Source organism: Brassica rapa, chromosome A10 (assembly GCF_000309985.2).
Source record: "Brassica rapa cultivar Chiifu-401-42 chromosome A10, CAAS_Brap_v3.01, whole genome shotgun sequence".
NCBI lineage: Eukaryota > Viridiplantae > Streptophyta > Magnoliopsida > Brassicales > Brassicaceae > Brassica > Brassica rapa.
The window spans coordinates 826521-839807 of record NC_024804.2 but is presented as its reverse complement, the minus strand read 5'-3'; the positions used below and the strand labels follow the sequence as shown (position 1 = coordinate 839807).

At 38.2% G+C, this 13287-nt stretch overlaps 3 protein-coding genes across 5 annotated transcripts; 2 read left to right on the top strand and 1 right to left on the bottom strand.

The window, feature by feature from the left end:
• Positions 1-286: 286 nt before the first annotated feature.
• Positions 287-3699, bottom strand: LOC103844540 (BTB/POZ domain-containing protein At1g03010). 3 transcript variants are annotated; one of them, XM_009121337.3, is made up of 5 exons: positions 3362-3699; positions 2832-2898; positions 1536-2720; positions 1210-1456; positions 287-746 (listed from the first exon to the last, which is right to left on the bottom strand). In XM_009121337.3, exons 1-5 carry the CDS (start codon positions 3451-3453, stop codon positions 445-447), a joined length of 1893 nt encoding a protein of 630 aa, XP_009119585.1. In that variant the 5' UTR covers positions 3454-3699; the 3' UTR covers positions 287-444. The 3 variants fall into 3 exon arrangements, with proteins under 3 accessions (XP_009119585.1, XP_009119586.1, XP_033138298.1); XM_009121338.3 differs by lacking the exon at positions 3362-3699 and adding an exon at positions 2985-3352; XM_033282407.1 differs by lacking the exon at positions 3362-3699 and having other exon boundaries at positions 2832-3339.
• Positions 3700-4330: 631 nt separating this feature from the next.
• LOC108868796 (peroxisome biogenesis protein 6) lies at positions 4331-8532 on the top strand. Its single transcript, XM_018655567.2, is given in 14 exon segments — positions 4331-4736; positions 4863-5210; positions 5213-5510; positions 5624-5765; positions 5927-6110; positions 6334-6522; positions 6630-6911; positions 7016-7174; positions 7247-7369; positions 7461-7496; positions 7499-7737; positions 7820-7960; positions 8059-8143; positions 8218-8532. Coding segments are annotated over 14 exon segments (2481 nt in total). The 5' UTR covers positions 4331-4571; the 3' UTR covers positions 8308-8532.
• Positions 8533-8977: 445 nt separating this feature from the next.
• On the top strand, positions 8978-13218 carry LOC103844543. Its single transcript, XM_033282475.1, has 9 exons — positions 8978-9018; positions 9097-9169; positions 9252-9335; positions 9428-9766; positions 9855-11441; positions 11519-11658; positions 11861-12021; positions 12208-12368; positions 12709-13218. Exons 1-9 carry the CDS (start codon positions 8978-8980, stop codon positions 12904-12906), a joined length of 2784 nt encoding a protein of 927 aa, XP_033138366.1. The 3' UTR covers positions 12907-13218.
• The last annotated feature ends 69 nt before the right edge of the window (positions 13219-13287 follow it).

The following is a 13287-nucleotide window of genomic DNA, read 5'->3' as shown; positions in this document are numbered from 1 at the left end:
GTCTTCAGATATCTGGTTGAATAAACTTCTAATTTGGTCAAAAAGTTCTAATATAATATACATACCCTAGCTACTAGTATTATTAAAGAAAAACAATAAGTTATGTTCCATATACTAGGTAGTACTTCACATAAATATACTACTGATTCATCTCAAGATTTAAGTAAAATACAGAATCATTGAAAACAAACTGTGATATAGTGGTTGATGACTTGGTCATAAGCTCACAAAATCGAGTTATCCTCCTAATCACATTTTATACAAGCAAATAGCAAGGACCGGACCAAATTAACAGCATCGCTCACATTTCATAAACACAAGTATAATATAAACTATACATACACACGCAATCACAACTCAAACTCCCGAAGGAAAAAAAAAAATCATATTCACTATAGAGAGTGAATAAAAATATTGAAATAATAAGATGATTGTATGTCTTAATCAAGAAACCGAGTGGCGTCTTTTTCTCTGAAACAAGAAACGGCTATCAGTACTTGCCTTTGCGCTCAACGAAGGTTTAAGACTACTGAAGCTGAAAAGAGAATTGAGTTTGCTTATTTTTTTAGCAAATGACTTGAAAAGCTTAGTCCCTGGATTGGATTTAACAAGCTCTTGTTTAATAGAGATGTGATCTTTCTCTAGATCCGTTAATCTCATCCTCATCCTCGCAACTTCAAGCTTTAGCTCTCTGTTTTCTCTTCTCACCGACGCATAGTTATCTCTTGGAGATATCGCTCCACTTCCTTGCGTTCCAAGCCAACGAAACCAAAATATTATAAAAACGTTTCAGTTAGTTGCAACATTTAGATTATACCAATGTTCAAAAAAGGCGTTTTGCAGAGGTATATTATGGCAGCCTAGCCTAGAGGCTAGACCTATACGTGAATGAATTATTGATTTATTTTATTTATATAAAAAAAATTATTTTAATTATAAAATTATTTTGATGAATTATATTAATTAGATATAAAAATAAAAAATTGACAATTTTGTGAATTTGCACGAACACTATTGCTTAATTTAACAGATCTAAAATAGATCAGTTTAAATCGATTTAGAATATGATCTAAATCGATTTAGAATATATTAAACCGATTCGAAACGATAAATCAGATTTTATAAAAATTGTTTCAGTTAGGACCGATTTGTCGCCTAGGCCCAAGACTGAACCATGAATTATACACATCAAGAGGGGAGTAAAATTACCTGCTCCACTTCCTGCTCGTTGAGGAAACTGATGACAGTTACCACTGAACAGAAACTGAGTAGAACCAATGCTGCTGCTCATAGCATTTCTGAGTCTAATCTGCTCAAAGTACAACACCTGCACCGCCATTTGCACAGGCAGCCTCTCGTTCTGCGCTGCATGGCTACAAGCTTCTTGTGATAGTTTCTGCGAATCTATCGTCTTACATAAACGATAACGCTCTGAATCCTTTATATTCGGATGAACCTTACCACCAAAAAAAAACAATAAATGAGTTTGGAAAATTTCATAAACTGATAGAAAGATTCAAATGAGTGTTTTATACTTTGAGATAGATGTCAACGGCTCGATATAGTCCATCACTGATGATACGTGCATGATCTGGTAAGAGCTCTGCTAAGGCAATGAACTTTGAAGTCGTTAGGTTCGGGTCCAAAGCTATCTCTGCTAAGTAGTTATCCATTAGCTTCGATACTTTCAAGATGGAGCTCTGCTTTGGAGAGTCGAAATCGTAAATCATCTCTGTTTCGTCTCCAAAACGGTTACGATGATGTTGATCTTGTTCTTCATCGTCGTCTTCTTCGTCTAGGTTTAAGAATATAGAGAAGATTCTCAAGATCGAATCAGTGTCGTACATCGTGTTGTTGTTTCCGTTGAGATTTGTCGGAATCAAGACATCTTCGAGGATGGCTTGGTCTAGCTGAAGACCTATCCTTCGTTCTAACTCTGATCTACATGATCCTGATGATGTAGCGATGACCATTTTGAGAAGACTTGAGAGAAACGCCATCGGAACAGAGCTTCTTCTTCCTTGCGTAGGAAGTAACCTAACGATTGTTTCTACAATCATTCTTTGTTTCTTCTTTGATTCCAAATCGATAACCCTTTCTTTATCAAGCTTTGGATCGCGAATGATTAGCCCTTGAAGAGACTTGTTCGTGTAACTGATCAGTATCTTGCTGATCACGTCTTGTCTAAGCCCTTTAGACTTAACCGCAGAGACAACTCTCTGGAAGAAGTCAAGATTCAAAACAGCTAGCGACTTCCCCCACCAGTCTAACGGAGTCTCCGGTTCGATGTTGGCACCCGAAAACGTGTAATCTAGCTTTAGTAGACCCGAGGTGAGCTGTTCTTTGCAGGCGTTGTTGGCGATAGCTATGACTAAACGGTTCACCAAGTTGAGATCCTCGGAGACTGGGACAAGGGCTTCACAGTGATGTAGAGCGAGGATGGAGTTGGAGATGCTTGGGAGGATCGTTTCTTTGAAGAAGTGTTCTGTTTTGATAGCGAGATTCTCCTCTGAGAACTCCTCAGTCATCTCTAGGTAATGAGATGCGCAACGAAGCTTAGCTACGTTGAGAAGGTTGATCTCAATGTTGATTCCGTAGCAGAACTTAGCTGCGAGCTCAAAGGCCTCGGCTCCTCCAGGAACACTTGGGAGAGAGATGCTAAAGGTTTTTGAATCCGTGAGAAGCTTCCGGATCTTTCCACTTCGAGACACAAGAGGAAACTGGAGATTATCAAAACAACAAACAAGCAACTTCAATACAACTCAAGAACAGAGGATTCTCTGTTTTAACTTTTAAGGTTCTTGTGTTTTTTTTTTTTTTTTGTTTTTTACCTTATGAAGACAGAAACTTGAAGATCCAACTTGAACTGTAAGATCACTAGAGACATCAGATATAGGCCTGCAAGAACATATAAACAAACTCATTAATTTCAATAAAAATGATTTCTGAATAATGAAGTAAAAAAGATGTGTATGGAGTTGAACTTGATGATCATATAAGAACTGCTTCTGTATTCCATGACTCCCAACGCTAAAGATTATAGGATAAGGAAACAGTAAAACTATCATCTAAAATAGTGTATATTTTTTCCTGGTTATTAAGACATTTGTAGATTCAAATGGGACATGTAAAAAAGGTTGTGTCAACATCAAACTTTTCAAATAAAGACAGAACCAGATGAAGTGTTGATGTACATATATGTTCCACACAATACAAAAGTAAGATGTGAGAAATTATTGGTTTTGATGAACAGTAAAAGACTATACACAATAAATGACTTGATGCTTGTGATGTGAATGCAGACAAAACAAGAACCATTTTAGTGAAAATGTTTTTGAAACAGAGTACATATATATGTTACCACTCAGAAGCATGTCTGATGCTCGAATTCAGACGAAACCCTCTCTTTCCTGTGAAAGTTGGCTTCAGTTCTCCGACCGTAACAAGTCCCATCTCTCTCCTCACAGCAGAAGAAGAAGAAGAAGAAGAAGAAGAGCTCTTGCGGTTGTAATTGCAGTGAATGTACGTAGTTAATGATGCTAAAAGGTACAGAAAAGAGTTTTGATAACTTAGGTTAAATTAATCTGTTAAATTACGTGTAAAGCTGAGTTCATTATTATCATAGATGAAATTAAGTTAGTGAATAACAAAATGCATGTACATACATTAATAGCTGTTGTCCTTTGAGGCATTTCAGTCTCATTATTATGGGCTTAAGGTGTCTATTTTTTCTTCTTGTTGATCCTATGGTAATCATAATGATTACTTCAAGTTTCATGATTATGTCCAGTACTCTTGTTTGCTCAATTCTTTCAGTTAAGCAACTAATTTTCATTTGGCACTCTCTGCTAATAAAAGGTTCTGTATTTTATACACACCTACAAACAATAGCCAAGTATTGACATCTAGAAAAATAATATTCTTGGAGGTTTTAGATAAAGTATATTGAAACATTTCTAACAACAATAGTCAAGATTACTATTTGTCTACTAATATTCCATGTTGGATTTTATATTGCAATTTTTGTATATAAATCTAAGTATAGAATGATGTATTTGCATGTGAATTTTTATAAGCATGTGTATTTTATAATTCATTTTTTCGTATATAAATCTATCTAGAATGATATATAAATCTAACTAGAATGATGTACCTGCATGTGAATTATATTGAGACCAAGCTTTAAGCTCACTCCATGCTTATAATATTTTGAATATGTACTTGTTTATGTGTGGTCCAAAAAAACTTAGGGGCTTTCTTGCTTTGGTCAAATAAAGAAATAGAAAGCTGTAGTGATTCCTAGTGATTACACCTAATGAGATTTACACTTAGCTTTAAGGCTGTTTATGTAATGATGTTACATAAACATTCTTGAGCCCCTCAAAACCTATCATTTTATATTTATGGTAATTATGATACTATATGATGGATAGAGAGTTTGATTGTGTAAAGGTTGACTAATAAGAAATTAGTGGCTAATTACTAAATTACAGAGAAAAAGGGTTGTTTCTGAACCGGAGTATATTAATAAGTGTCGAAAATGTAATTTTAACAAAAGATTTGGACTCAAAATGCAAATATGTTGGCGCGTCATCTTCTCAGCATCACCTGATCCTCTTCCTCCTCGGGGCGGAGAGAACGTTTCCGATTCAAAGTTTGATTCTTTCGATGACTCCGCATTGGTCGGACTCTCGACTCAATCGCTCAAGAGACTTTCAATCAACGCTGGCTCTTTGGTAAGTCCTTATCTTTCTTCACTCACTGACTTACATAAAGAGAAAAAGATTGATACTTTATTGTTTGTATATATATGTTGAATTGAGTTTTGATGTTGACATTTGAGTAGTATTCAATAATGCAAGGTTGTTATCAACAACATCGACATAAGCATCCAACGCATTGCGCAAGTCGTTGTACTTGATCCTCCTCCCAAGACGACGACGTTGGATGATGCTTCTCTCGTTTTGGACTCTCTTCATACAATGCTTGTCTTTCCTACTTACGATTTGATGATGACTCAGCAGTTACTATCTCAAGAGGTTGCTTACTTGTCTCCGATGTTAGCCTTTAATCTCGGCTTGCACGTGTCTTGCCTGAAGTCCCTCGTCCATCGAGGGAACGAGGTCTTGGAGAAGTATTTTGTTGCTAAATTCGACGAAGGGGAATCTGCGGTGGGTGGCTCTAAGATTGGTTTGGAGTTGGAACCTGTGCCAGGAGAAAAGCTAATTTTGGCCAGAGTTTACTGAACTATAGTTCACATGCTCAGGTTATTGCGATGGAACCTTCTAATGAGAGATTTCTTCGAGTCAGTCACTACCAAACCGCTCTTGTACTTGGAGGAACGGTCTCTTCTGGTCTTCCACCGGATTTGCTGGTTTCTAGATCAAAGGTTCCTATGCCTTTGCAGGAGGACGCAGTAAATGTTTTGGCGTCGGTGCTTTCTCCACCGCTCTGCCCATCAGCACTCTCCTCAAAGCTCAGGGTTGCTGTTTTACTACATGGCCTGCCTGGTACATTTTATTTCTTCAAATGGCCTGCCGTGATTTGGGGGAAGTCAATATTCATATCTTTTAATGCTTTTTGCATATAAATTAATCGTGTGCTATCTAATGGTTGTGTCAAGGGTGCGGGAAGCGAACTGTTGTTAACTATGTTGCTAGGAGGTTGGGCCTGCATGTAGTTGAATATAGCTGTCACAGTTTATTATCATCATCTGAAAGGAAGACGTCTACTGCTCTGGCACATGCTTTTAATATGGCACGAAGGTAAATAAGAATAGTTTTTATATCTTCTTTTCTATCGGATAAGCATTATCCATACTATGTACTGGAACATCCTATATGATATGCATTCAGTAAATCACTGCGCAGTTTCTGGATTATAGCCTTATCCAACTTGGCGAATGCCTTTGTATTCATTGTCACAGGTATACACCAACGATACTTCTGCTCCACCATTTCGATGTTTTTAAAAATCTGGGATCTCAGGATGGCTCACAGGGGGATCGAGTTGGCGTGGCCTCTGAGATTGCATCGGTTATTAGGGAACTCACTGAGCCAGTTTCTAATGGTGAATACAGCTCCATGGAAGAAGAATCGAATGACACTTCCGTAAGCTTTGCATTTCTTTCCTTTGTTATCCATTGCATGTTGCACAGCTTCACTGAATTTAACTCTTCATTTTACTAAAATGGCTGTAGCTAAGCCCACAAATAACTCGTAATGTGATTGTAGAACTCCTAAGACCATCTTTCTTCCTCTGATAAGCTGAAAGATTAAAAAAAATTGGCTGTAACAAGTAAGAGATTCCTTATCTGAAAAACTGCTAATGCAGTCTGTAGATGAAGTTGGGAAGTTTAGGGGACACCAGGTGCTGTTAATCGCATCTGCTGAAAGCACTGAAGGTCTATCTCCGACAATCAGGCGTTGCTTTATCCATGAGATACGGATGGGTTCTCTAAATGACGAACAGAGATCTGAGATGCTGTCTCAGTCACTCCAAGGTGTTTCTCAGCTCCTTAATGTATGTGAGTACAATGCATTTAAACTAAGTTATTTATAATGATATAGGTTTGAACTATAGTTCATAACTTCAAAGGTTAATGCACAGATAATGCCATTTTTTTGTAGACCAGCTCAGATGAATTTGTGAAAGAATTAGTTGGGCAGACTTCTGGTTTCCTACCTCGGGACTTGCGTGCTCTTGTAGCTGATGCTGGTGCCAACTTATTCAACAGTAAAGAGTCCGAGACTGAAAAGATGAATTCTCTGTCGGGTGATCATGTTGGAGATGATGTAGACCAGTCAAGTCAACTAGATAAGAGCAACGAGACATTAATACCTAAGGAAGACTTCACTAAAGCTTTGGATCGATCAAAGAAGAGAAATGCATCAGCCCTTGGTGCTCCTAAGGTAACAATACCACAGTGTTTTTTTTCTGTGGTGTTTTACTTTTTGCTTTCTTGTTTATGAGACAGCTTTGGATATTAACTTAAGAGGCTTGTTTGCGTTCTTAGGTTCCGAATGTGAAATGGGATGATGTTGGTGGGCTTGAGGATGTGAAGACTTCGATATTGGACACAGTTCAGTTACCTCTCCTGCATAAAGATTTATTCTCATCTGGACTACGTAAACGTTCTGGTGTGCTTCTCTATGGCCCTCCAGGAACAGGGAAAGTGAGTAAGCTGTTTTGTCTTCTGACTTTGAGCTACTGTTAATATGTCTGTTACTGGCACATGAATATGTAGACTTTACTGGCAAAAGCTGTGGCGACAGAGTGTTCTTTAAATTTCATGAGCGTAAAAGGTCCAGAGCTAATCAACATGTATATTGGCGAGTCAGAGAAAAATGTTCGAGATATATTCGAAAAGGTATTGAATCTTTCCTCCTCCCTTGAAGAAGAAGCGTATTGAATCTCTGGTCCCATTTCTCTTTGAGTGATTGAACTGGTTTTTGTGGCAGGCGAGATCAGCACGGCCGTGTGTGATCTTCTTTGATGAGATGAGATTGATTCACTTGCTCCAGCTCGAGGTGCTTCTGGTGATTCAGGAGGAGTCATGGACCGAGTGGTCTCTCAGATGCTTGCAGAGATTGATGGACTCAGCGATTCTTCCCAGGATCTGTTCATTATAGGAGCAAGCAACAGGCCTGACCTGATTGATCCAGCTCTTTTACGACCTGGCAGATTCGACAAACTTCTTTATGTCGGAGTCAACGCTGATGCGTCTTACAGAGAAAGGTTTCAGTACCTAAACAATCAAAGCCTTGAGTATTTATCCAGCAACAAAAACAAAAATTTCATCTGATCCTTGTTTTGACAGGGTCCTAAAAGCACTAACTCGGAAATTCAAGCTAAGCGAAGATGTATCGCTTTATTCAGTAGCAAAGAAGTGTCCCTCTACGTTCACTGGCGCTGATATGTATGCATTGTGTGCGGATGCTTGGTTTCAGGCAGCTAAGAGAGGTGAGAAAGAGAATATTAACACTTTTTAAAGACTGTATATAAAGCCTCTAGTCTTATCGAAACAATGTTGAATCTCTGCTTACTTGGCAAATTTCTACAGGTCTTGAATTCAGATTCAGAGGATTCTGTTCCAGAAGATGATCCAGATTCTGTAGTTGTAGAGTATGTGGATTTTATAAAGGTACAACCTCTATCTGCTTCTTGAGAAATCTCAATCTAGTTTTTGAAAAATTCTTGTTACTTTTGTCATTGTAGGCGATGGATCAGCTATCGCCATCACTCTCCATAAGTGAACTTAAGAAGTATGAGGCGCTTCGAAACCGATTTGAAGGCCGTTCCAGCTAAAACTCCTCAGTAATAGTAGCAACGAAATAAAAAAAAGTAGCATACAGATTACAGAGCTAAAACCTTCTATGTACATATGACATTAGCACAATAATAAAACCTTTTTGATTTGGGTTAGAGAATCTTAATTGGTTCCAAATTTGTTGTAGACAGCATATCCTTTTCACAAGGAGATTATTAAGACAAATCCTAATTATATAGTTGGTCGGAAAGAACCAACTTTTTAAACGCTGACATCATCACGTCACATGGAAGTTTGCTTTGTTTGTGCAAGCTGGTCCGAACTCGTTTTTGATGAATTATTTGTGTTTTTGAGTAAATTCTCTTCTTCTTTTTTTTTTAGTTTGTTGGAGAAAATAGCGACAAAGAGAGAATGAGGAGGAGGAATCTGAAAACTCAAATTTTGAATTTCTGAAACCAAATTGAGGAATCTCGTTTCCATCTTTGCAAGTTTTTCTTTTTCTGCATCTCCAGATTCTTCAGGTGAGCTCCAAATTCGTATGATTGGAAGATTTGGCTTCTGCGATTTGGGTCGGATAAAGTTTGGATTTTTAGATGATTTCGGTGAGCAACAGCTCTGCGAGAAACGAAATAGGGATAGGGTTTGGTGGAATTGAGGAAGAAATGATGATGGAAGACAGCGACTTTGAGGAAGATAGCATTCATTCCTATGTTTCTTGCGTTGACCCTGATGTTGCTCTCTCTTATATTGTAATGACCTCTTCTTAGCTCTTTGTTGGTTTTCAACTACTACTTAGACATAAACCCCTTTGATTTTTTGTTTTAAAGGATGAGAAGCTCGAGAATGTATTGGGACATTTTCAGAAAGATTTTGAAGGTGGAGTTTCTGCTGAGAATTTGGGTAATGTTCCTTTCTTATGCTTTACTTGCCTTTGAGGGTATTCCCTTTTAACACCATCTCTCATATATGTATAGGTGCAAAGTATGGTGGCTATGGTTCGTTTTTGTCTATGTATCAAAGATCTCCTGTTTGTAAGAGTCCACCACCACAAGGTCAACACCAGGTGGTAAGGAGCCACTCAATCTTCTAATATTTCTATCTTCAGATAGACATTTAGTGAATGCATTTTTTTTATTAAGAGGTCAACCTATTTTATAGGTGAGCGGATCTAAATGCTCAGCTTCATCGGCTGTTCCTCAAGTATCAGTATCTGGTTCCACTTCTAAAGCTCCTCCTGCTTCCGATGTTTTGGTCAAATCAAGTAATATAGGGACATCTGATAGCAAACCAAAATCTGCCACTAAACCTTCTTCTTCTGGTCCATTGAATCATAAGACATTCAGACTCCGTATTAAAGTTGGTTCAAGTGACCTCTCCTCACCTAAAAACGTTTCAACCTATAATAGTAAACAAGGCTTCAATACGCCACCATCAACTTCAGAAGGTGAAGAAGGGTTACTTAATGGGATTCATGATTCGCCCACTAAAATTCTTATGGTAAAATATTTTTTTTACCTTTTTCTGTTTCTCTGTTCTCTCCATGAATGGTTGAAGAATGATGAAGAAGAGTTTTGTTTGTGTGTAGGCTATCGTGTCGTTCCCTTTGCATAAAGATCAGCTTTTATCACCTCTCTCTGATGATCTCATTCAGTTGGGAAAGAAAGAAAAGATCATAACAGATTCTGGATATGTTTCTGTCAACAAGTCAGACTCAAAGCCTGAACTGGAAAAGGTTAGTAAGAGTGAGACAAGGAATGAAGACCAGATATTGAAGTCAGAGCTGCCTGAAGCACATAAGTCACAAAAAGGTTCTAGCAGGAATAGTTTGAGAGGCAAGGACACTGCTGTAAATATAAGTAATACGGCTGTAGTAGATAAATATCAAGAAGATATTGGAGGATCCGAAGATGTGTGTGAAGGACTCGTTGGTGATTCAGGAGAATCAAAAGAACAAGAACAAAGTAGCCTGGTTATTGAAGCTAAGAAAGAAAAGCTTTCAGAAGAAAATGCATTGAAGGAGAGTTTAGACAGTGTTCAAAGTGATGAAGAGGCATGTAAGCATCTTCCTTTGGGAGTGGGATCTGAAAGAGAACTTTCTGGGACTTGTAAGAAACCAAAGACTGGAAAATCACGTTTCTCTTCTGTAGATCAACCTGGATCCAACAAAACTCTGGACGGCGTTAATAAAACTATGATTACTCAAGCCTCAGCCCATAAACTGAAGGATATTGCCAAGGCTTCCTCGCATGATGGACATGAAGACAGAAAGAGGAAACAGGAGGAAAATAAAGCAAGTGGAGATTGTATGAGACTTAGAGAAGCTGCAGCAATGGAGTCAGCTGTAGAGAAAGTTAGAAAGAAAAAGAGGCTTAAGGGTTCAAGTTGTGATAAGGACAGAGGAAGTAGTCAGGAAAATGGTAGAGATAGTGCTTCTCACCTACCTATTAGGGCGTCGTCTCCAAGTTTATTATGTAAGGATTTGAGCTCTGAAATTATCAAAACTAATGTCCATGAAGTCAAAGGTTCGCTAGTTGACACACCAGCCCCTTCAGCCTTAGACCCACTTGAGCCTAAACCAGGAAGAAACTCAGAAGGGGATGAACACCATGACATTGACTTTAGTGCTGGTGATGCGTTAAAAAGATGCCGAGATGGTCAAGGTTATAGCACTATGGATAACCCAGGGACAACAAAGGAGGGTGCACAAAGTTCCAAAGACACTGCTGTTGAAGTAAAGACAAAAGAAAGTAGAAGCAAGAAAATACCTACTAGAAAAGTGTCTAGGGAGAGTAATAAAGAAGGCTCAAAGGAATATCAAGATCCTGATACTAAGCTAGATACAAATGGTAGTCATTTTCATTCTCCACAGAACTCTGACAAAGCAAAAACTATTCGTGGGAAGAGCAACCACTTGGAAGTGACAGCTGAGAAAGTAAAGAATAAACCATCTCCACCAGTTGAAGTCTTGGGGCACGGCACTGAGATATCAAATACAAAGGAACAGATGATGAGAAATGATAATCACAGTTCACTAAACCAAAAGCAGAATGGAAGTACGCATAAGGATGATGATGTTGGCTCAAGCCCTTTGAAAAAGGAATCCACGTGTCAGACTGCCTCCAACTCAATCAAAGAGGCTACAGATTTGAAACACATGGCTGATCGTCTTAAGGTTTGGCGTATATTCATGGCAAAATGTTGCAGTGGTTATGTTTGATGTGGCTTAACATTGACAGTAACCTTTTGCAGAATGTTGTGTCCAATCAAGAGAGCACTAGTGTTTACTTTCAGGCCGCGCTTAAATTTCTTCATGGTGCTTCTCTTTTGGAGTCCTCTGGTAGCATTGCCAGATCCAATGATATTTATGGCAGCACATCAAAACTTTGCGAGTAAGTTTGGCATTCAGCAAGATCTGACTTTGTGACTTTCTACTATTTTACTGCCTAGAAGAGGCCTTTCACTGTGTTGGTAGTTGTTCATGTTGCCCTCTCATTTTTGCTGAGCTTCTGAGTTGTGGCTTAGAGATATTTCTAGCATGTCAAGATGTGAAAATGTTCTTTTGAACCGTATATCTTCATGTTATGTTAACAGGTTCTGTGCTCATGAATATGAGAAAAATAAAGATATGGGGGCAGCTGCTCTTGCTTATAAATGTATGGAAGTAGCATATCTGAGGATAACTTATTCCTCCCATGGAAACATAAACAGATACCGGTCTGAGTTGCAAGCAGCTCTGCAAGAGATTCCTTCAGGTATTTTGATAAAGAGCTATATTTTAAAATGTTTCGGTCTGGGAAAATTTATCATAATTTTGAAAATCTCTTGAATGAATGTATTTAAAACAAATGGCCTTCAATGTATTTAGTATGTTGGTTCATATTTTCTTGTGAGCATGATTCTGATGAATTACTTTCCATGTTGTTGGGGGTTTCAAACAGGTGGATCTCCATCCTTTGCTTCTGATGGTGAAAATCCAAACCAGACATTGGCAGCAGAGAAGGCTGCCTTGTCCAACACTGTGAGGTCATCTCCTAGAGTAACCGGAAATCATGTTCTCTCTTCAGGAAACAACTTCTCTCTTTCACAGCTTTTGTCATTTGTAAGTATAGCTTTACAGAACACCATTTTGCTGCTCTAGTTCAGTTATGTTTGGCTTTACAGAACCATTTAGCTACTCTATAGCCTAAAGTTTAAACTACTAAATCTTTTCATTTCCGTATCTGGGAATTTCAACAGGAAGTTAGTAAGTAGTTAAGATGGTTGCTTGACTGAGACTTGAGCAACATGAACTGGAATCATCTTCAAATATAGCGTCATATTCAATACCATCTTCATAAAAGAGTAGTGTTGTGTGTGTGTAAACATCATCATCAGATGCATGAGTGTTCAGTTGCGTTAATGAATGATTCTTATATACATGTTATATTATGCTCTTGCAGTCACAAAACGTAAGCTATGCTATGGACGCATCAAGAAAAGCACAGACAGCGTTTGCAATTGCAAAGGGAATATCGTCTGGCACTCGATACAGTAGTAATGGCATAGCATCCATCAAAAGGGCTCTTGATTTCGATTTTCAGGACATGGAGAAACTGTTGCGTGTGGTGAGGCTTGCAATGGAATCCATAAACATGTGATAATGAATTATGATCCTACCATGTAAAAGTTAAGTTTATCACCACAGACCATACTCACTGGCAGTGAGTCACTGCAGAGAAGACAAGGGGGAAGCTGACCGTTGAGTTTTGCTTGGATAATTGAAGACTGTATAAACTTATTTCACTTCTAAAGTGTATAGTGTTGGGACCTTTGAGTGTTGTAGCGTATAGTATATACATAGTGTAAGACAACTTTAGGAAAGGGTTAATGATAGTCTTCAAAATGACTGGAAGGAAAATTACTCTGGCTTTTTAGCAATTGTTTCTTGAATCAAAGGGTTTTTTTCTATTCGTTTCAATCCAGCATTTTATACAAGACAATTGAGAGAATGTAAAGACTTAACAAAAAATTGAAAACCA